The sequence below is a fragment of the Spea bombifrons genome, chromosome 3, assembly GCF_027358695.1.
Source record: "Spea bombifrons isolate aSpeBom1 chromosome 3, aSpeBom1.2.pri, whole genome shotgun sequence".
Lineage (NCBI taxonomy): Eukaryota > Metazoa > Chordata > Amphibia > Anura > Pelobatidae > Spea > Spea bombifrons.
Window position 1 is genome coordinate 52,547,875 of NC_071089.1, and position 24,217 is coordinate 52,572,091.

Here is a 24,217-nt window from a genome sequence, read left to right on the forward strand (position 1 = left end):
CACCTGTATTAGGTAGCAAATTAACATTTTGTCCTCAAAGTTGATGTGTTAGAACCAGGAAAAATGGGCCAGCATAAGGATCTGAGATACTTTGACAAATTGTGATGGCTAGACGACTGGGTCAGAGCATCTCCAAACCTTTCAATTTGTGGGGTGTTCCCAGTCTCCAGAGGTCAGTACCTATCAAAAGTGGCCCAAGGAAGGAAAAGCGGTGAACTGGTGACGGGGTCATGGGCGGCCAAGGTTTATTGATGCACCTGGGGGGTGAAGGCTGGCCTGTGTGGTTAAATCCAACAGACAAGCTACTGTAGCACAAATTGCTGAAAAGGTTAATGCTGGTTCTGCTAGAAAGGTGTCAGAACACACGGTGCAATACAGGCCTCCCTAAATCTAAACTAAACGCCCTCGTGGCCACACGACCGACAAGGCCTTCTTAAATGCAGGACAAAAGCCTGCAGCAACTGCATGCCCCCCAACTGTCCCGATTTTGGGTCTCTGTCCCGCTTATCCCTTCCTTTGTCCCGCCTTACAGGAGCAGAGGAAGAGTGAGGCGTGATCCGTGCTCACCTCAGGTGCAGCTGCAGACTAGCATCACAATCTCCCTCTAGTCGGCTCAACATAAGGGAGCCTGAGGTCTGTCACTTCAGACATCACTTTACTGCTCCTTCATCACTACGAGCCGGCAAATAATGCAAAAAAATCTAATGAAAAAACTTGCTAACTAGATTCTACTATTTGTCCTGAGTTTAAAAATACCCAATGTTTTTATGTTTTTGCCTTATTGGGCAATAAGCACAAGTAGCGTTTTGCTATTTTAAAACCATTTTTTTCCAAAACTGGTCATTCTGCCACATTTGCTATTTTGGGTATCTTTGAAGCTGGCCAATGCAATTTACCCCATCAAACCATATATTTTTGAAAACTAGACACCTCAAGGTATTTCAAATGCTGGTATTTTAACCCTTTCCATGCAGTAATTCTACTAGCACCCTTTGTCAAACTTGGTGGTAGTAATTTATTTTGTGTTATTTTTTATCACCAAAATGGTGCTTCAGGTATGGATTTACAGCTTCTGGTATACGTCACTTTCAAACAAGACCCCAATATGTGTTCAGCAACATCTCCCCCATGCATAGGTTTGTCAGGTTGTTTGGGAGGTAAAACATTTTTTAACCTGGAACTTTTACATCTGGTCCTGCTGCCCCCATGTCTTAATAGGGCCATCTTTGAGCCTGGCCACTCCAATTTACCCCATCAAACCATTCATTTCGGTATTTCAAATGCTTTTACTTTAACGCTTTCCATGTCAAGGTTTTTGGAAAGATACAGCGCTAATTTTAGCACTTGCTCGTAATAATAAACTTTATATTTTTTATTTTTTTTGGACTTTTTTACATTTTGCTGGAACTGGATGGTTCCTCTCATGCATAATAATTTTTAAATGTTACCATTTTTATTTTAGTTTTTAAGCTTTTTTTCTCCCTATTGTAGTAAAAAATATTTTACTGCTCATGTAGTGATTAGAAAGCTGGGCTCCATTGACTTGCATGGTTGGATGCAGTACCTGTATTCAACCTGCAAGTGGAGTCAGAGTTCTCTAGAGGGTTTGGAGACCCTCTGGTGAACTTTTCCAACTTTATTTTTTTTACAGGATGCGCTGCCATCTTGTGAGTGCCAAAATCCTTTGCAGTGGCGGTTGTGACCTTTCTTAGCTTGTTTAATGCAATGACGTGTCAGGCATGTCATAAGTTGTCAAGTGACTGTTTTTTCATGACGTGCCTGACCCATCAATGGATGTTAAGGGGTTAATTATTTTTATTTATTAATGTATCCTCTCTCCTTTTAAATTGTTATATATTTATCATATTTATAGCATTACAGGGTACTTTTATGAAACTGGCCCCTTGGATTTTTTTCTTTTAGATGCTGCACATGTAACATGGTATGAAAAAAAGAATATATGGCTTCTTTATGTGGAAAAATACATCTTGTATCCATCAATTATTTTTAATGCTGTGACAACTGATGCCTTTTCAGTCAGCAAAAAGCCACGACTTGGAGTGCAGTAAGTTACTATATATTCACTTACTAAAATGCATAATGTTAATGAGAATATATATAAATCTATATATTTATGAAACGATTGAGAACTATTATTTCATCTTCACTTTAGTCAGATAAAGAATTGACTATCCTAGAATGTTCTGACTGCTTTTTTTTTTAAAATAATATTGAGCATCTCATAAGCATTGTATTTGAAATGGATACTGCTGCAAAAAACATTATCTTTTGCATTATGAAAGGCTAAACATCTTACATAAATTATACAAAAATATCATGAGCATTTATTTGAACACACACAAGAAAGCATTAAATAGTTGGCAGTTAGGTTAAGTATTATTAGCACTTCCACCATTAACTAGCCAGTTGACAACGTGATGATTATAGTTAATTATACATTAACTGAATAAATGCTAATGTAGTAGATATATTTTTGAAATAGGTTGCATGATAGCATTGTCTAATAACTTTTTTGCTGATCGTTTTCATTTACACCTGCTGGCTGTACATGCATCCTTTGGGGGTCTTCTGCTTGTTTTTGCTTATTCGACTGGGAACAGTGGCCCATTGGTTTTCAGACCTCTTTTGGATTAAGAGAAAACCCCCGTCATGCCACATGCTTCCTTTATTATGTTCAGCAGCAAATTGATTGATGTGTTTTGCAGACCAGCCAAGGCCTCATGGATAATACTCATGATCAGTCTAAGAATACATTTCAGTTCAAAACATTGTTTATGAGGACTCTGTACACACAAGGTGATATATTTTTTAATTCCTTGCTTTGTTTCCAGTAATGTGTATCTTTAAGACTTTATTGTTGTGTGTGTGGGATTGATTTTATTAAATTTGCTAAATAATTGTTACTGTGATCCATCAAAGATGACCTCCAGACTGAGACATGCAGTCCTTCCATTTTACCAATGAATAATCTCGTGTTTTTCATAAAGGGGAACCTACACCATTCTGCAGAAACTCAAGACAATTTGCTGATAGCAAACTGAAACTTTCAGTGAAAATCCTCCTGCTACATGATTATACATGTGCAAGGAAGACTGTGCATGAGCTTTGTGGATGAACCAGATTATGATTATTCTATCACATATGAACACAAAACTCCTCACATGCATGAATTGACATTGGGCAAGAAACATGCATGCAAGCCTGCCACCTCTAACCTGGGGTTATTCACACCAAAAATGTCCACTTAGGTATTAAAGATGTAATGATCACCGTTCAGTCGGAAGGATTTTGCCATGTTAATCCCATATTCCCGTTCTTTCATATAAAATCCATTTATGCATACCTGCCAACTAGAAAACAAATTAAAATTGATTCTTACATTTAAAAGAAAAAAAATGCATTCCAAGATTTCTCACTGCATTTGTAAGGAGCATCATTTTATGTCTGTGTATTCATGTTTTCTACAGATGTGATGCCCTTTTCATATCAATAGCTGGTATAAAGCTGATGAGATTGTCCTTTTGTAACCCATGCCATCAGTTTATAACTTTAGGATTCACAATCCTTTTTTTCCAATTTGATTACCGCGGTATTTCGGAGAGTTTTCTAATGGATCTTTTTATCATGTCCATACTGTTTGCCAAGGTAAGTTTACTGTTTCTTAACAGTAGCACTTGCTGTATTTTGTAGCATTGCTTTGGGGTTGTAGATGTGGTTTTGTAAAACTCCAAACATTTGGTAGGAACTGTGTATGAAGCAGTGGAAGATAGCCCATTAGACACACTAGGCACATACATGGAGAAAAGGTTTCTTGGTGTCTGAGAACACCTTCTGCAAGCAGCGTTTTTAGATCTGATAAGTAGAGAATGAGTATAGGGTTATAAATGGAAGTAGGGATTAAGTTCATATTTAATTAAGTCAACAAATGTAACAAAACATTTCCAGAAACAAAATAAACATTTTAACATTTCCTAAAAAATGCATGTGAGATATGTGTGAAAGGAGACTTGGTGGTTTGCAAGCCTTTTAACAAATGAGATGTTATAGATACAGTGTGTGTAAGGGCTGTCTGAGTAAAAGAGCAAAAGGAAAATAGCCTGGAAGGAGTTGGTAGCAACTAAATTGACACAATGAGGAAGGAAAGCTCAGGCGCAGCCTTACCAGGAGATCCTGATCTATAGGAATCAGGGTACCTACTATGACAAATAGCCTTTCCTCAAAATGACGAGTCTACCCATGCAGTTGTAGGCATTCAAGATACAGCTCTCTCCTGGATCTCCTCATATCTGTGTAAGCGTTCCTTCTCTGGCAAGACATCATCACCCCTTCCACTTTCGGTTCATGTCCCCCAAGGTTCAGTCCTTTGCCCTCTGCTGTTCTCTCTTTATACTCCATCTCTTGGCAAACTAATCAACTCATTTGGCCTCCAGTATCATCTATATGCACATGATACCCAAATCTACCTGTCTTCTCCTGATCTCTCTCTCCATCTCTCATGTCTCGTGTAACCAATTACTTGTCTGCTATTTCTTCATGGATGTCACAACGCTACCCTCCATCTCCACTCCACTACCTGAATTCACTATCACCATTAACAACACGACTATCTCTCCTACTAACCAGGCCCGATGCCTTGGGGTCATCCTTTACTCTAACCTCTCCTTCATCCCTCACATTCAGTCCCTCGCCAGATACTGCCGCTTGCACCTAAAAAAACATCTCTCGTATCCGCCAATTCCTCACCCAAGAATCCACAAGAATCCACATTCACTTATCATTTCCCATCTTGACTACTGCAACACTCTTCTGGTTGGCATTCAACTGTCTCAACTCTCTTCTACAGTCTGTCCTAAATGCTGCTGCTAGGCTTATCTTCCGTGCACGGCGCTCCTCTTCTGCTTCCTCACTCTGTGAAACCCTCCACTGGCTCCCAATTACCTTATTATTATTAGAATTAAATCCTGGTACTATATATAAGGCCCTCCATAATACTGCTCCTCCATACATTTCTGCCCTCATAAGCAAATACTCTCCTACTCGATCCCTACGTTCTTCCCAAGGGCCTAAGGCTCTCCTCCTCACTTATCACCTCTTCCTTTTCCCGTCTACAAGATTTCACTTGAGCTGCCCCATATCTCTGAAATCTACTCCCAATGAACCTTCAGCATTCACCCTCCCTCCCGCCATTCAAGAAACATCTAAAAACCCACTTCTTCAGAGACGCATACCATCTTAGCTGCTAGAACTTCGTTTTCATTGATACAACCACCACACTACCTCTCACCCTTTCTCTGTGTCTTATGTTTGTCACCCCATTCCCTCAAGATTGTAAGCTTGCGAGCAGGGCTCTCTCCACCAAATGTATCGGTTTGTCTTAGTCTGTCAATTCTCGTCTTGTCATACCCCTTGAATATAAACTGTTGAGTAAACTGTTGGCGCTAAATAAATAAAAGATAATAATAATAGTATTCATGGCAAATTCATTGAATCTCATTTGAAACTGAATCATAGAGCATGTTGACAACATGCAAAATGTTTTCTTCTTGACCAAAGCCTTTTGTCTTATGTGAAAATCAGAATAATTGGCCCAATAATTGGAGTGCTGCATGTATACTCCAGATGCCCCAGGCCAATAAAAAAAGTATTTTGCCAAGGATGCTTCATGTTGAGGGAATCAACTAAAGACGGAAATGCTTTTTTTTTACACTGCTTGAATGGTAGTAGAAGAAAGCCTGCCGTGTGTATGTTTTGAAGATGATATTTTGGCACCTAAACCTTGGGATGATCAGTTTCTGTTTGTTGAATGTGGCAAAGGAGGCTTATGTGCTGTGGATAGGGGCCAGCCTCCGGGCATAATGGGGTCTGAGGGTGGAGGGCCAGCCTCCGGGCATAATAGGGGACTGAGGGTGGAGGGCAGCATTTGTAAGAAGGAAAAATCCTTGATCTGTGCCACCTCTGTTGCTTTCCACTTTAATAGTCTAAGGCCAGCTAGGAGATCTGACGCCTTGGATCATGCAGCTTGTGAAAAAGATGAATTTGCGAATTGCTTACAAGTTGGAAATGCATGGATTACTTAATAATTTAAAGGATTCAGTATTAAATACAAGTAAAGCAAGAGCTTTTGAAACTGGTCTTGATATGTCTTGAACTTATATTTTTAAGTATATATATTTCTAACAACGTATCTAGCATCTTGCCATATGATTACCTGTTATATTTATTTTCCAGCTTCTGGAGCTATATCACAAACTTCAGTATATATTGCCATATATTGCACCATGGCAAATAGCATGGGGATCCTCATTCCATGTGTTTGCTCAGATATTTTCTATACCTCGTATCCTTTTGACCAAATTAATAAAAAGGAAATACTATTGGGATTATATAGAATGTGGTTGCCAGCCCAAATTTCTATCAAAGTGAGGGAAATGTGTGCTCTAATAGATAGTAAGCATGCAACAACAGGGCCCTCTTTTTTCTGACCAAGTGACTCCTAAAGTGTTGCTATCAGCAAGTTCTAAGAAAAAAGTCTAACAGACTTAACTGGTTTTGCGGCAAGTGTCCCAATTACTAAAACTGTTGGATTTCTGTTCCAGCCTGTGCATGTGTTTTGATTTTCACCTGTTGCTTCATGTACCCAATAAACACTTTTAAGAGAAAAGCTGCGAAATGAAGGGTCACCAAAGGGTTTGATTTATCCTAAAGATACCATATGATCCTTTAATTACAATCAACTACTATTTCAAAAACAAAGTGCAAGCAAATTGTACATTCAGTACTGTACTCTGCTTCATTCTCCTTTCAGTTTTCATAAGATTCTGTAGTGTCATGGTAACTAGAAGTATGTCTGATGGGATACTTTGCGAAGATTAAAAAACTTAACATGGAAATTGCTCAGACACATCAATACTTTTCTTCCAAACTGTAGCTACATCCATCTTTTCTACTCCACTGAGTCCATTCCTTGGAAGTTCAATTTTTATTGCATCGTATACTAGACCAGTCAAATTTTGGGAGAAGAACTATAAGTAGGTAGCTCTTAGAGTGTTTAATCTGCTTTTGGGGGGTGGCTAATGGAACATTTTAATAGATACTTTGTTTATGTATCTCTGTGTCACTTATTTTACTGTTCACTCATATATATATATACAGCTCTGCAGATTGTCTAGCTAAACTGGATTGACTTATTTTAGAAAAAAAATCATCAGGATGTAGAACTACAGTTGAGGTCTGTTTGTCATTTTAGAAATAAAACTTCATCCAGTGAACAGAAGAGATAACAAGAGTCTAAGTAATACCATTTGAGCTTAACAACAAAGGGATCTGAAACGCAACACCAATGGTGATGGTGACCTCTGGTACTGTGGATGCCTTTAAGTGCCCACTGATCAGGCCACATTTTTCCCTGTGGGAACTAAAGCCATGTTTTGTAGTTTTGCAATAGTTATATTTAGTTAGCAACCTCATAAACAGCTTACACTTTACTTGGGGAAGTTTCAGAAAAAGCTAAGCTCCTTTGACCATCTCTAGCCATTTGACACTTAATGAACTATAATTTTCAATACTAGTGGCTTTAGTTTCAACTTTAACATAAATGATTATATTATCTTGATGTCAGAAAGCACCCTGATCCCCACCAACACATGTACAGAAGTGCTATAGATATATAATATATTATACTTCCCAGTGTCTGCGACTGCCCAAATATTACTCTTCCTCAGAGTGCAACAATACGAATAGATCCAAAGTTGGGGCGCAATGACATGGAAGGGAAAAAAATGTAAATAGTGTAATGTAGTTAAGTAAAACAATAAATATGTAGAGGTGTAAGTACCACTCACAAACAAAATAGAAATATCAAGCCCATCTGATGATTCTTTGGACAAATCTCTTTAATATCTTCTTAAAACCCTAAAAATTGATAAAACAGACCGCAGAGTTACTATTACTATTGCGGTCTGTTTTATCAATTTTTAGAGTTTTAAGAAGAGGTTTTTCCAAAGAATCATCAGATGGGCTTGATATTTCTACTTTATTTGTGAGTGGTACTTACATCTCTACATATTCATTGCTTTACTTAACTATATTACACTATTTTAATGTTTTTCCCTTCCATGTCATAGCGCCCCAACTTTGGATCTATTCGTATTATCTTGACGTGAAAGTAGCTCAGGTGGGTACATGTGCTACAATGACTGATTTAGCTTTATGCAAATTATTTTGCTTGACTAAAAGCGGTGTTTGCAAAAATCTGAGCACTATAGTCTAAAAGCCTTGTTGAATATATTTGGTTCATGAATGTAAACAAAGTTGAGTGAAACCCAAGATGCATAAATTAAGCTAGAATTAATCTGAAAGTATTTTAGTGCAAAATTCTGATGCCTTTCTGTTCTAATTTATTTATTTGTTGCTAATTTTCAGTACAGAGATAGTTGACCATTCAAATACAAGACTGATAAACCAAATGGAAGAAGATCTAGGTAAATAGCATATAAATCAATGCACACAACACTGAGTGTTCTTTTAAATGTTGTATGGGTACAAATTTTTAACAGCTCCACACCTCAGCATCATTTAGAAACAAGTTGGTAACTGCAGATGGAAAAAAACAACTAGTTTTACAATAGAAAGCTTGCACAAATTTGGCATAGTTATGTATACAGTATAATCTGAAAATGCGGCCCACATAAGGCACACATGTTATTTTTCAAAGCAAACAGATTACAAACCTACTTGTTATTGTTCTGTTTTTCATATTTTCAAATCCATAAAACATTTTAACTTTACTTATTTTGCATTTCCTTTTAGGAAATGAAGGTGCCAATAATCTGAATGCCATTTTTTATGAGCATCTTACAAGGTCTCTTCAGAATTCTTTGTGTGGAGACTTAATTTTAGGTCGTTGGGGGAACTACACTTCTGGTGATTGTTTCATTTTAGCATCAGAAGATTTGAATGCATTTGTGCACCTCATCGAAACCGGAAATGGCTTTGTTACTTTCCAGGTCAGGGGACTTGAGTTTAGAGGTAAGAACATGGAAAACACGCTCCATTATGCAAAAAGGCTCTGTATGTTTAGATGAAACATAATGATTATGTGAACATTTCAGGTTAAAACAATACGACAATTGCATGTAAAGAAAAACTTTTTATATATTGGTGAGTGAATTATTGTGTTCCGTTCACAGAATGTACGGTGGTAGTAGGTTCACTATGCTTCGCTAAAGGTTTATTCGCTAAAGGTTTATTTGTTACTGTGAGTGACAAGTCCATACTAATGGCATAGAATGATTGTACACCTTCTTTGTGTTCTATGGTTTTACATATCAGGACATAATAAGATCTGTCCCTTAGCAGGTCTAAAAACTAGTTAAATACAACCTCTGATGAACAACACGTGACATATTACACAGTGTCATGATTTATTCAACAAAAATGGAGACGCCATGTGTGAAAAACTAAGTACACCCTTACTGCTTCCATAGGAATTAAGATACTAAGTAGCAGACAGGTGATGCTAATGAAATTATTTTGATTAATTAATCATTAACAAGTGTGACCACCTCTATAAAAGCCAAAGTTTAACAAGTTTGCTGGTCTGGAGCATTAAGGTGTGTGTTAACACAGTGCCAGGGAGGAAGACATCAGCAATGATCTTAGAGAAGCAACTGTTTCTGCCCATCAATCTGGGAAGGTTTATAAGGCCATTTCTAAACAATTTGAAGTCCATCATTCTACAGTGAGAAAGATTATTCAAAAGTGGACAACACTCAAGACAGTTGCCAATCTTCCCTCGAGTGGACATCTCCGCTAATTCACCCCAAGCTCAGGCTGTGGAATGCTCAGTGAAATTGCTAAAAATCCAAGGACAAAAGTGGACAACAATGTGAGTGACTGATAAGGTAATGCAGAAAGCGATTACTTCAAGTTATTGATGCTAAAGGTGATTCTACAAGCTATTGAATCATAAGGTGTACTTAGTTTTTCACACATGGCTTCTCCATTTTGACTTTATTTTTGTTTAATAAATCATGACACAGTGTAAAATGTAATGAACTGTTGTTCATCTGAGGTTCTATTTACCTAATAGAACAGATGATTGTTATTATGTCCTGATATGTAAAACCATCAAATTCAAAGAGGATGCACTTTCTTTTTCACACCACCGTATATCATATTCAGGGTGTTCGCCAAACATGAAATATAGCTCAGGGACTGGTAAAAGGGGTAAATGCATATGGGTTTATTTTGTAGAATGCTCCCATGCATTTGCAAAAGTGACAGGATGTAAGTTTAAATGTTTTAACATGCATATGATTGCTGGTGTGTTCCTTTAAAGCGACTTTACTTGGCATTGTTATGATTTGTTTTTCTAAAGGAACATATTGTCAACAAAGAGAAGTGGAAGCTATTATGGAAGGTGATCAAAATAGTGAAGAATGTTGCTGCTGTCATCCAGGTCATTTTCCACATGTGTTATCCTGCAATGCAGCTTTTAACTTGAGATGGAGGACATGGGAAGTCATAAGAACACAATACATTCTAGAAGGATACAGTGTCATTGATAACAATGCAGCAACCATGTTGCAGGTGTTTGACCTGCAGAAAATTCTCATCAAATATTTCATGAAGGTATGAATTGCTATATTGCACCATTAAAATACTGTCATAGCAAATTGAGAGTAATACTTGATGCATTATGTTAGCTTCAGTGTCCCCATCTCTGCAGCATAGCAGAGAACGTGACCTATTGCAGGAAAAAATAATAGCCTGCTCTGTTATGCCAGCATTACAAGTTTGTGTAACTTGCCATTTAAGATCTCTGGTATGCTGAGCTTCATTATGTTCTAAGGTGGCAATGTGGGAACGGTGATTGAGGGCTGTGTTGCAAATGCACAGACCTCACATAGGATTGCTCTAAAGATCCTCTGATAAAGGGCAGATTTAGGAATTATTCAAAATGGGACCCCTCTTTTCTTGCACCCAACTACTTTTCCTTGTCAACTAGTGTCTGACAGGCTCTCATATTAATGCAGACCTCACAGGCAGCACAGTTTATGACAGCAATGGAGACGCTCAGGTCACTGCAAATCAAATTAAGTCTAGGTCCAGTTTTAGTCTGGGATCCTGGAGCAACTGCTTCATGTGTCCCTTTATTACTTCCGCCCTGCCTCTGATGTCACCACTTCCCACTACAAAGTAGGACAGCAGAGCTGCTTAACAGGTTCTCATGTATGAAAATAATTTGTGGAATCAAGTTCTCTAAATGAGTTTTGTGAAGGTTAATATAAGCTGTTTATCATATGTTACACTGAATAAAATATGTATTAGATGTTGAGCGTCATGGTGTGGGTCATGTGATTTATTGGTATTTGCTATTTGTAATTTCATAATTCTTAGAAATATAAGAAATATATATAATATTTTTTTTTATCAATTACAGAGTATAATATACTTTACAGCACGTTCATCCAAGCTGGCAGAGTGGATAAAAAATGAGACAATACTGAAAGCTTTGTACCCTTACACTAAGTGGAATTACATTGTAACTGACCTTGCAATCTTCAATATTAACGTTGATGAAGACTACATTCCTTGCCTGCAAGGCATTACAAGAGCTAGCTTCTGCAGCGTCTATCTGGACTGGATTCAGTACTGCGCTAAACAAAGACAAAAGGTGCGTGCTCCAAATTGTCTAGCTAAGGAGTCAAACTGCATTTTTTAAACTAAATGGTGAACTTGAAGATATGAATTATACCACAACTTACTCAGGGATGAGCAAAGGAAAAGAGAAACTGTAAGGTTCTGGTAGTGCAGTTTTATTAAAAGGTATCAATATCCAATGGGTTTGGTAACGCCACCTGAAACATCTGCTAATGATGATGTCTCATGAGAGCAGTGGCAGAATCTGAGGACAACCAGGTTCTACATTAGCGAATAGGACTCCATGGTGGCCATGTTTTATGACTAGTTGGTTTTAGATATTTTAAGAAATATTCAAAGAAATATGACTAGGTTTTGGAACAGATAATTTTAAAGACATATATTTATGCCATAGTTGCATATATTTGCCTTAAGCACAACATATACTGTACATTGAAGTATCACTGGAATATATGGACATTTTGGCAGTTTGTCGATCCTTTAAATTAAAGTATAATGCATTATAATATACTAGGAATTTTGATTTACATCTTACAGCCAGTAGACTGTGACGAAGATTCCCCTTTGGTTACCCTTTCCTTTGGATTGTGTATTGTGGGTAGGAGAGTTTTAAGAACAGCAGCAAACCGTGTCTCCTTCAGGTAACTATTTTTCCATTTTGTCATATGTTACGGTAAAAAAATAAGTAGTTTGAGCAAACATATAATGAGAAAAACTATGAGTTTAGTAAGACTGATCTTGATCGATCTCTTGTCCTGTAAAAAATGATTTAACAAAATTCTAAAGGCTTTACAATGACAAAGAAAGTTAATTGGGAAACTTGGTTGTAGATGCGTATTGTATGATAAAATAAGTTTTTACTACTACACATATATTAAAATAAGAACAGCTTAATCTACTTTAGCTTTACCGTAGAATTTTGCATATGATAGCTGGCTGGCGTCCCTTTTGCAAATGCCTGATTCTGCAAAGTTCCTTTCATTTAGAACTAAAGCCTCAGGAAAACATTGAATAGATGTTATGCAGTGTTGTATTTGTGTATAATACACAGTCTCTAGTAAATCTTTCAGTATCTTTCAGTAAATCTTTCAGTAAATCATGTAAGTATTCCTTATTCATGACAATAACAGTGTAAAACATTGTTTCAATTATTACCTACCTGCTAATATAATCTGAACTTTAAAATGTCTGACAAATATTCACACGTTTTGCAGTTTGGATTCTTTTCTATGTGGACTTCATACTCTATTTAAAGGAGATTGTAGAGTTTCAGTACAAGATGAATGGGTTTTTGCAGATATGGACTTGCTGCACGCAGTCATTTCTCCAGCAGTTAAAATGTCCTTGAAACTCCACCAGGTATGTTTTTTATAGTTTATGATTTAATGGTGTGTTTTATTTAACAATAGGGGCATACATTATTCTTTTATAAGGCACCAGGAAAAGTGGTGTATTTATGTGGGGTGCTGCCCTAGGCCTGACACAAGGTAATGCCACCAGCAAAACCTAGGACAAACTTCTAACAGAGACTCCTTTTTCTCACATTGTACATCCTCTGTGCTCAGGGGGGGCTGGCAGCCTAAGGCCTGGGGGGCAAGTCAAGTCAAGTGGCCCATTGTGCCCCCGAATCAGCCCATCTTTTCCTGATTTTCTAACGCATATTGATTATAAAAATACAAATATGATTCAAATGTGGTTTAACATAAGTAAATTTAATAGCAACAAAGGATGGTAAAAAAAAACGCAAAACCTAATGTCCCCTGATGCTCAGCCAGGTAAATGTCCCCCATGATACTGGCTGAGAATTATGGGACGTATAGTACACAGCAGCAGGGAAAGTGTTTTTAAGTACCCTACCAGGATCAAGTGGGCCCATACACTCTCAAATATTAATTCCTTGGAAGAGCTGATTGGGGACATAGCTGACACATGGGAGCTGAATGTGGACAGTAATCACATGGGGGGCTGAATGGGGACAGAGGTGACACTGGAGAGCTTAATGGGGACAGTAATGACATGGGGGGCTGAATGGGGACAGAGGTGACACTGGAGAGCTGAATGGGGACAGTAATTACATGGGGGGCTGAATGGGGACAGAGGTGACACTGGAAGGGGCGGATTGGGGACAGAGGTGACACTGGAGAGCTGAATGGGGAAAGTAATGACATGGAGGGGCTGATTGGGGACAAAGGTGACACTGGGAGGGGCTGAATTTGGACAGAGGTGACACTGGAGAGCTGAATGGGGACAGTAATGACATGGGGGGCTGATTGGGGACAGAGGTGACACTGGGAGGGGCAGATTGGGGACAAAGGTGGCACTGGGGAGCTGAATGGGGACAGTAATGACATGGAGGGGCTGATTGGGGACAGAGGTGACACTGGTTGGGGCTGATGGTGGGGGACATCAATGATATGGGGAGCTGAAAGGGGACAGAGGTGAAACTGGGAGGTTCTGATTGGGGACAGAGGTGACACTACAGTTTTTTTTTGTTTGTTTTTTTTTTAACGAATACAAAAAAATATTTTATAATGTACAAAAATCCATTTGTTTAATAACCTTGTACTTCGTAACTCGTTCCACTTTTTCGTGTAGACCACCGTCCCCTGGTAGCTGCAGACTGCCGTTTTCCACGTTGTCTCACTGACATCCGGTTCCCCAGCAGTCTGAGTGCGAGGGGGCGGAGCTTTCACCCCGGACGCTGCTAGCCTGCTCCCATCACTATGCGGCCAGTCTAATCTAAACGGCCAATGCGTGCTGCTGATGCCGCCGGCCGGAGCCAATCCGGCTTGCAATATTAAATAAAAAAAAAAATAAATAAAGTATCGCCGGCCGGCGGCATCAGCAGCACGCATCAGCCGTTTAGATTAGATTGGCCGCATAGTGATGGGAGCAGCGTGAGGGGTGAAAGCTCCGTGCGAGGGGGCGGAGCTTTCACCCCTCATGCTGGCACTGCTCCCATCACTAGGCGGCCATCGCACACGGCCGCTGGGTGCTGATGCTGCTGGCCAGCGCTGCTTTCATACTTTTTTTTAAATGTAAGTAAAGAAAAAGAAAAAAGTATTATAGTAGCGCCGGCCGGCGGCATCAGCACCCAGCGGCCGTTTAGAATAGATTTCGGGCGGCCTGGGGGGCAATTGCCCCCCCGGCCCAGCCCGCCTCTGTCTGTGCTGAACACTGGAGCATGGTTTCATGCAGGGCCGGCCCAAGACAAAATGCCACCTGGGGCGAAGTTTAAAATGCCGCCCCCCTATTATCTACCCTTCCTCTTCCCCCCCGTACTTACCTTTCAGCAGAACTGCGGTGAGTCTCCCTGCTTGCTCTCGGTGCCGGCTTGTAATGCTGCGCGCCGGAAATGACGTCATCTTCCGGCGCTCAACATTACAAGCCGGCACCGAGACCGAACTAGAGGGCTTGCAGAGGAGAGAGGCGCCGAGCGGGTACTGACAGCTTGGTAAGATACAACCACTCGGCAAAGTGCCGCCCCTTCAAAAGTGCCGCCTGGAGCGGTTGCCCCATTGTCGGGCCGGCCCTGGTTTCATGTCTGAGCATTTCACTTAAAAAGGATGTATTAGATAGAGCACAGACCTCCATACTGCAGATGGACCAGTAACAAGGCTATCCTACCAAATAAGCTGCATCTCTCCAAGGATGGTCTTGTAACTTAAAATTATTTTTTATAGGACCAATTTGCATGTCCAGAGGAGTATGAAGATACCAGCACACTTTATGAAGCAATTCAGACATTTGAACATAAAGTTGTAATTTGCCATGAGGGAGATCCTGTTTGGCGTAAAGCTATACTATCTAACAAGGAAGAATTGCTTACTTTGAGACATGTCATCAATGAAGGAAATGATGAATACAAAGTTATTATGCTCCACAAAAACCATCTTTGTTTCAGAGTTATTAAGGTACAAAGGGTTTGTTTTGATCTGCTACGTTGACAAAACCTAACAAGTACTTTCCTTAATGATAATAAGAAACATTTATTTGCTAAATACCAATTTGTGACAAGAACATTTCTGAGATGTTTTGTTACTATATAAAACAATACATAATAATAAAAATACAATGTACATTTCTCGTATTTCTTTACTGTTATTTAACTGGGAATTCCTGATCAACTTTTATTGAAGGTCAACAAGGAATGTGTTAGAGGACTGTGGGCAGGACAACAGCAGGAGCTGATTTTCCTTCGAAATCGTGATCCTGAGAGGGGCAGCATTCAAAACAACAAGCATGTCCTGAGAAACTTGATTAACTCTTCATGTGACCAACCACTGGGCTATCCAATTTATGTTTCACCATTGACCACATCTTATGCAGGAACCCATAGACAGTTAGGAAACATGTGGGGTGGACCAGTTGTCTTGAAAACAATTTCAAGCTGGCTCCGTTTACAGTGGTTGAGGTAAGTGATTTAGTATCTGTGGACCCCAGATTGCACTCCTCCACTCTGTACAAGCCAGGACAACCAGATGTTGGGCTCAAGCCTACACTGGTTCAACTAGCTATAATCAGCATAGTAATACAAGTTTCAGGCACAACATTTTTGTTGGCTTCTACACATAAGAAATGAAGTCTCCCTCCTAGCCTCTCTTTGCCAAACAGACTCTGTTTCTATGATCTACATGCTAGGATTGTCTAGCATGCAATTGTAATGAAGACCAAAATGTGTATGGGTTATTCTTTAATATTAAAACATGAAGATACTTTTGCCGTGGATAAGGGGTCTGAAATGTGTCACTTAACCACTTGACTGCCAGCAGGGGTGGCCTTCTGCCTGTGCATCAAGTCCCACTCCTCCGGTCCACCGGTGGGGACCTCCACACTCCATTGTCCCATGCCGTGTGGAGGGTCCTCCTGCGGCAGCATCCTCCGAGATCCTTTCTCAGCCATCCCCGCTCACTACAGTGGCTGGTTGCGGCTCCACCCGCAGCTGCAACACACACAAGGTGGCCGCGGCTGCGCATCCTGAACGGAGTGACATCACTCCTTTTGAATTTGGCACCAAAATACGAATTTGGCGCCTGTTCTCCTATTGAGCCCTATATAAAGCCTCGGAACACACTAAACCTTTTTCCCCCCTGCGCTGATGCCCCTCTCTTAGTTACACCCTATCATGACCATTGGTTAATCCCCTCCCTTGTGGTCCCACCCTTATATCTATTCTTCGGTATGTGTAGTCATTAAAAAGATAGCTGTTAAACAATGTAAACTAATTTTCATTTGGGTTTTCACACATCACACAAATATAATAATTATTAGCAAATATATATTAAATAATATCTGCAGCAATTGAAAAATACAAGTAATTCTAATCATAGATCTAGAAATACAGAAAATCAATCTGAAAAATATAAAAGTCTGTGATACAGCATAAATGCCATCACTATTTACTGAGCCAGACACTGACAGTGGTACCACAATCACTGCTTCCCTCAGTATTTAGTGATATAGTGAATTAAGCCAGGCACTGATGGTGGTATGCAATAACTCCCATCACTGATGGGAGTTATTGCATACCACCATCAGAGGGCCATCACACACATGCTTTGTGCTTTCTAACACTCTCACAATGTTTCCTTGCCTTTCTAGTGTCTCTGTCTCCTATCCTGCAGCTACTCTTTCTCTTCCTCTTCCTTTTCTTCTTCTGTATTAGTCTGTTTTGCCTCCTCCGCCTCGTTTCCATACTTTCTATCTTCTTTAAGAAAAGGCCATCTGGTCTGGCAGTGGGTGTGACTTCAGCGCTGGGATATCTCTGACACACATACACTTATATATATATAGACTTTCATGCACAAATATACTTATACATAGACCTCCGTGGTCCTACGCACTTATACATAGACATTTATCCTCACATGCACTAATACATAGACATCCACGCTCACATGCACTTATAAATGGTCTCTCTAACTACCTGAAAGATGAGATAGCAGCATGAGACCTGCCCACAGATCGAGAGGGTGTCATCAGGTACGTGGCATAGATCGACCTCAGGCTCAGAGAACACCAGGCATATGCTTGGCTTCTCAGTTCATACCCCCTACTCCACAGTTGCCTCCTGAGGAATCAATGCAGCTTTGTGCCGCCCGACTCCCCAAACAGGAGAGAGCAAGAAGGAGAGAACAGGGTTTATGTCTCTATTGCGGCCTGACAGGGCACTTGGGGAGAAGTTACCCCAACAAGTCAAGAAACTTTCACATCTAAACAGGCTCAGGGGACCTGCCATAGGTGTTGTATCTCGCATGACCGTTACACTCTGTCTAACCTGGTCAATTGGTTCCAAAGAAACAGGATTCCGGAGCAACTGGTAATTTCATGGACTCACTTTTGCTCCCAGGTGGGCATTCCCAGAGCAACTCTGTCCATTGAAGCTATAGATAGGAGGCCCGTTCAACCAACTGTAGTTACTCAGGCCACTTCTCCACTTACACTTACTTTGGGCCTTCTGCACGAGGAACAGTTGTTGTTTAACATCACTCACTCTCCTTCCATACCGCTAATCTTGAGGTTCCCATGGTTGCAGTCACACAACCCCAGTATTGATTGTATCACCGGGAAAATAATGGCCTGGGAATCTGCCTGCAACTTCCATTGTCAAAGACCCATAAAGGTAGCCACCATAGCTGTCTCCCCCAAGTCTTCAGTTGACATACCAGTCCCTATGCAGACAGGTTGGACAAGAAGGAGCCATGGAGAGCTTGTCTCACCTTTTGGTGGCCTGACTGGGAAAAGGATGTTTCTGTGTATGTTCATGCATGTACCAAGGGTCCTGCCAACAAAACGCATAAGGTACACCCAACAGGGCTTCTTCAACCCCTGCCACTACCAACTACTCCCTGGATCAATCTAGTGATGGAATGTATAGTAGATTTACCCTACTCCAAGGGACACACTGTGATTCTCATGGTCGTGGATCGTTTCACGAAGATGGCACACATGGTTCCTCTACAAAAGTAGTCACAGCTTCTGCATTGGTTGACATTTCTATCAGAGAAATAGTCCGTTTACATGGACGACCAACAGAGATCATCTCTGACAGGGGAACATAGTTCATAGCACGCTTCTGGTGGAAATTTGAATAAGGATCTCCCTCGCCTTTTTATCAGCATGTCATCTCCAGTCCAATGGAGCAGCAGTAAGAGCCAACCAGGATCTAGAACAGTACTTGCAGCTATTTACTTACGAACACCAAGATGACTGGTCGGACCTCTTACCATTTGCAGAATTTGCCCACAATAATGCAGTACATGAGTCCACAGGAAAGGCTCCCTTTCACTATCTGTATGGACTCTATCCCTAGTCGTTTCCAGAAACGCTTCATGCTTCCTCCATACCCGCTGTAGAAGAGTGACTGGTGTCACTGAGTACTACTTGGGTTGTGGTCCAGTCCGCCCTAGAGGAGGCCTCACACATTTATAGGTCCCTTTCCTGTCTAAGCAGGATCAATCACCTGACCTATGAGTTCTCGCTACCCAAGGCTTTACATATCCAACGTGTGTTCCATGTATCCTTGTGGAAGCCTCTAGTCTGCAATTGCTACACCACCTCGGCTCCACCTCTTGTTCCCGTCTAGGTAGAAGGGAGAGAGAAATACAAGATACAGTCTATTCTCGACTACCAGCCACAACAAGGTAGCTTCCCGGCATCTGATCCACTAGAAATTTGTATTTTGTTGCCATTATTCCTTTTGAGCCCAATATAAAGCCTCAGAACACATTAAACATTGCCCTTTGATGGTCATACTTGTGTGTTTTATAGTGCTGTTCCAGTATTTGACCACAACATTCATCCTGCCTATCCTGAACTCCGGCTACCTGACCTCTGCATTGATCCAGACTATCCTGAGCTCCGGCTACCCAACTGCTGCATAGTGGCTTATCCTAACTATGGCTTGTCTTGACTACTCTGCGTAGTAGTCTTGGAGGATCCTCAGAAAGTCCCAAGTCCCACGGCTCAACTCAAGGGGGAACCTGTGGGAGGGCAAAGAACTCTTTTGAGACCATCAGGTTTTCTCTTGTGGGGACACGATGTCCTTCCCTGCAACAGCGCCTCCCCTGGTATGCTGAGCGTGACGCTATGATTGTTCGTCAAGGAGAACATTCTTGTTCAAGGGGCTTCAAAAAACTGATACAGAAGAGTTTTCCCCAAAACCTTTTTTGTAGAGAAGAGAAAAAAGGAAAAAATAGGTTAAAAGTCCAAAAATATCTAATGGACGTAATTGGTTAAATAATAAACATACAAGACAGAAATCTTTAGTGCCAAACAGACAGACCATATGAAAGTAAAATAGGAAACATACTCCCCCACTTTACTGAATTGTATTTCTTTGAACAACACTCAAGTTGTACAGAGGCAATTGGATGTTAGCATGTTGCGAGTGTAATAACCGTTGTACATGTTTAGAATATTTTTTCTTGCCATTCCTAGGATAACAAAAGAATGTGACTTAAGTCATAATACAGAAGGCAACATTGAAGATGTTGATTGTGGGGATGTTTCTTCGTTAGGTTACGGTCAGTCTCCTAGGAGCCAAGATCAATGTGCAGGAAAACCAAGCCACTTAAGTAATGAAAAGTATTCTATGGAGACTAGAAGCCTTCAAACAGGTGAGCATTTATTTAATGAAACTTAAGTTAACAAAGGGTATAAGGGTGTAGCAGACAGAACTGTAAACCAAAAACTGACATTTTCACAATTTTTTTTTTAATACTATATAAAGGGAGGGAGAGAGAGAGAGTTAAACTGTGTTTAACATATGCCTTCAATTAATGTATTAGTAGAATACCAAGCCCTTATAACATTTAATTGTATGTAAACATGTAATTGCTTTTAATAAGAATTATGTTAATTTATGTGTGTAAAATATTGTTCCCCAAAAGAATTCTATGATTTGAAAATCATGACCATGTATTGTGTTCTATATGTACTTTTGTAGCGAGAATGCATATAAATTAATGTACATTCACTTTCAATCTTTCAGTACATTGATATTTAACTGATAAATTGGTATTAAAATATGTTTTTTAATACTTCTATTTTGTAGGCAAAAGAAAATTCAGGAGTCGTTCAGTACAAGCACATAAATCATTAATCCCAGCAACCCCAGTTTCAAGCCGTTCAGGCTCAAATTTAGAAAAGATTCACCTTAATCCTGAAATATTTGCATCAGACTACAAGAATGCAAACAGACTCTCTGTGAGCCAGCACTCCTTAAATAATTCTACTCTGTCACCATTCCAACCTACTTCTGCACTTTCTATAGCTGCACACAGGAATCACAAGACCGCCAGAATCCAGCAGTCTAGTCAGGCCTCCTCCACAAGCTCAACATTAAGCTTCCTATTTGGGAAGAGGAGCATTTCTAGTGCACTAGTTATATCGGGACTGTCGGTTGCAGATGGAGAAAATACGATAGACACACTGTCGTCCAGTAGTGTAAACATCGTAATGTGCCCTGACTCCAGAGGGGCAAATCATTCAACACAGGTACCTTATTTTTGTTCTATTTTGTTAGAATACATTAGTAGCAGTTTTGGAGTATTGTAACCTGTTTATTAAAAAAACAATTTGAATGAAACCTGAGTGGTAATTAAGGAATTTTAAGTCTATTTAAGTAATTTATCATACTTAAAATAGTCACTCCTGTCCTGTGCTGGTTCCTGCACTTTGCTGTTTCAACTCTACTCCTAAATACATGCGCTTCCACCGGGCTTCTTGCTGGTAGAGGTATTCTGGGTGGAAGAACTTCTGCGGTGAGTGCCTGGGTGTGGGCGGTTGCGACACCACTGAGCATAAAGTGCAGGGACAAGAGTTCCTCAAACTACACAACTCACCACAGGTGACATCGGTAACAAGCAGCAATGTTCCTCTAACTAGCATGAGAAATGAGGGTGTGGATGCAAGTTATCCATATAATATGAGAGTGTTTGGCAGTGTCTCTCATGCAACCATTTATTTCATAACCTGCGCTGGCAGGGATTAACAATTACAATGCAAGCTATGAAAGAGTATGTAGATGGTAAACTGGGTTCTGAATGCCAACTACATGTATTGAATGTATGCCCATAACCCCTCCCCCAACACATACAAAATGCTCTCATAAATTGGCTTTTTAACTATAGCTCCTATCCAGAAATGAGTTGTAGCCCTCAAAAGCAGGTGGACATTTTGGTTTTTTAACTATGTCTTAAGGCATAATTAAAGATTGTAATTCTTGTACTCTGCTATATGTTGTGTAGTGTCAACTATATGGGCTATGTCACCTTCTACATTATATCATATACACGATCAGCCATAACATTATGACCACGTGCCTAATATTATGTAGGTCCCCCTTTTGCTACCAAAACAGCCCTGACCCGTCAAGACATGGACTCCACTAGACTTCTGGAGGTGTGCTGTGGTATCTTCTTTCTATCGGAAGCAGCATTAACTTTTCCAGCAATTTGAGCTACAGTAGCTTGTCAGTTGGATTTGACCACACAGATCAACCTTCGCCCCCCACGTGAATAAGTGAGGCTTGGCCACCCATGACCCTGTTGCTGGTTCACTGCTTTTCCTTCCTTGGACCACTTTTGACCCACTGACAGGTGCCATGATAACAAGATTATAAATGTTATTCACTTGACTTGTCAGTGGTCATAATGTTATGGCTGATCGGTGTATATTACAGTATCTCACAAAAGTGAGCACACCCCACCCCCAAATATTTTACATTGTAACAGAGTGTTATTTCTTCAGTGTTGTCACATGAAAAGATATACCGTATTTGCTCGATTATAAGACGACCCTGATTATAAGACGACCCCCCAAATCTGAATATTAATTTAGGAAAAAAAGAAAAAGCCTGAATATAAGACGACCCTATATGAAAAAAGTTTTACCAGTAAATGTTAATTCATTTAAACTATTTTTTTAATAAAAGCTATGATTGAGAAAAATATTTTGGTTTTATTTCCTTCTATTTTCCAACCTGCCCCCCAGTTATGCACATCTGCCCCAGAAATGCCTTATACCCCCTATATGCCACTGTGTCCCATGATATGCCTTTTAACCCTCTAAATGCCACTGTCCCCCATGATATGCCTTTTAACCCTATATGCCACTGTGCCCCATGATATGCCTTTTAACCCTCTAAATGCCACTGTCCCCCATGATATGCCTTTTAACCCTATATGCCACTGTGCCCCATGATATGCCTTTTGACCCCCTATGTGCCACTCTGCCTCCAGAAATGCCTTATACCCCTATATGCCACTCTGGCATTTAGAGGGTTAAAAGGCATATTATGGGGGAAGAGTGGCATATAGGGAGGTTTAAGGCATTCAGGAGGCAGAGTGGCGTATAGAGGGTTAAAAAGGCATTTCTGGAGGCAGAGTGGCATTAAGGAGGTTAAAAGGCATTTCACAGAGCACTCTGCCTCCAGAAATGCCTTATGCCCCCCATTTAACACTCCCCCGGCACCCCCCCCAAACTTACCGGTGCTTCTGACTTCCTTGTCATGTAGCCGGGGCAGCGTGTAGATCCCACGCACTTACGCTGCAGCCGGAAGGAGGCGTGGCTAACAGCGGGGGTTGTCTGCGTCCATCGCACAGACCTTCCCCGACTGTCAGAGATCAGAGTTCCCCGGCGCCGGGGAAGGTCTGCGCGATGTACGCAGACAACCCCCGCTGCTAGCCACGCCTCCTTCCTGCTGCAGTGGAAGTTGTCTACGCGAATCGCGTAGACATGTACACGCTGCCCCAGCTACACACCGGGGACTCAGATGTACCGGTAAGTGGGGCGGGGGGGAGACAGGAGGATCCAGATAAGATCTGGATCTTAGTCGTCTCAGAGTCAGACCTATTTGAGGTCTGATTATAAGCATTTGCTCTGAAAAAAACCTCGTCTTATAATCGAGCAAATACGGTAATAAAATATTTACAAAATGTGAGGGGCATATCCTTCACAAGTTACAAGTGAAGCCTCATTTGTAATATGTTTTAGAGACTAAGCAGCCATGCCATAATTCTGATGCAAAATAGAATATTTGATATCCTTTTTTAATTTTTGAGTTTGTAACAAGCATCTTCTAGCATTGGCAAAGAAGACCTAGGCGGTCTTATTTTTATTGCTTGAGGTTTTGCTTTGGTTGCTGTCACTATAGATATACGTCACCTATGATATGGGCCCATTGAGGGTTCAGAAGAAACCTGTCATTACTGTAGGCTAAGATCTGTGTAGGTTTTTTCAATGGTACCATAAAAATGAACAGTAACTTATACCAGTACTCCATTTCTTTTGCATTACAAAATGGTTTATATAATTAACCAAATCATATGAAAATATGATCTGTCTAGATTCACAGATATGCAACTAAAACGTATGGATGAACAAACACATATCTGTCATGTAACTAGACTTCCTTAATTATTTTGAATCCTTACTGCTACTGTATGATAGGATTCTGGGCTGTTTGTCTGAGGCTGGTAATTCTGTTCTAGGTGGAGGAGTTTTGAGATATACATTGCATCTGTAACAC

The 24,217-nt window shown here is 40.4% G+C and overlaps 1 protein-coding gene across 1 annotated transcript in view; it reads left to right on the forward strand.

Moving 5' to 3' along the window:
- PCNX2 (pecanex 2) overlaps positions 1 to 24,217 on the forward strand; it is a 58,452-nt gene that overhangs the window by 31,748 nt on the left and 2,487 nt on the right. The window contains exons 17-30 of the mRNA XM_053459972.1: positions 1,924 to 2,065; positions 3,489 to 3,666; positions 6,250 to 6,358; positions 6,920 to 7,049; positions 8,443 to 8,501; positions 8,830 to 9,048; positions 10,400 to 10,653; positions 11,465 to 11,698; positions 12,223 to 12,326; positions 12,900 to 13,044; positions 15,369 to 15,599; positions 15,825 to 16,099; positions 20,125 to 20,303; positions 20,741 to 21,183. Of these exons, the coding sequence (XP_053315947.1) occupies positions 1,924 to 2,065; positions 3,489 to 3,666; positions 6,250 to 6,358; positions 6,920 to 7,049; positions 8,443 to 8,501; positions 8,830 to 9,048; positions 10,400 to 10,653; positions 11,465 to 11,698; positions 12,223 to 12,326; positions 12,900 to 13,044; positions 15,369 to 15,599; positions 15,825 to 16,099; positions 20,125 to 20,303; positions 20,741 to 21,183 (2,702 nt within the window). The remainder of the gene's footprint in view (positions 1 to 1,923; positions 2,066 to 3,488; positions 3,667 to 6,249; positions 6,359 to 6,919; positions 7,050 to 8,442; positions 8,502 to 8,829; positions 9,049 to 10,399; positions 10,654 to 11,464; positions 11,699 to 12,222; positions 12,327 to 12,899; positions 13,045 to 15,368; positions 15,600 to 15,824; positions 16,100 to 20,124; positions 20,304 to 20,740; positions 21,184 to 24,217) is intronic.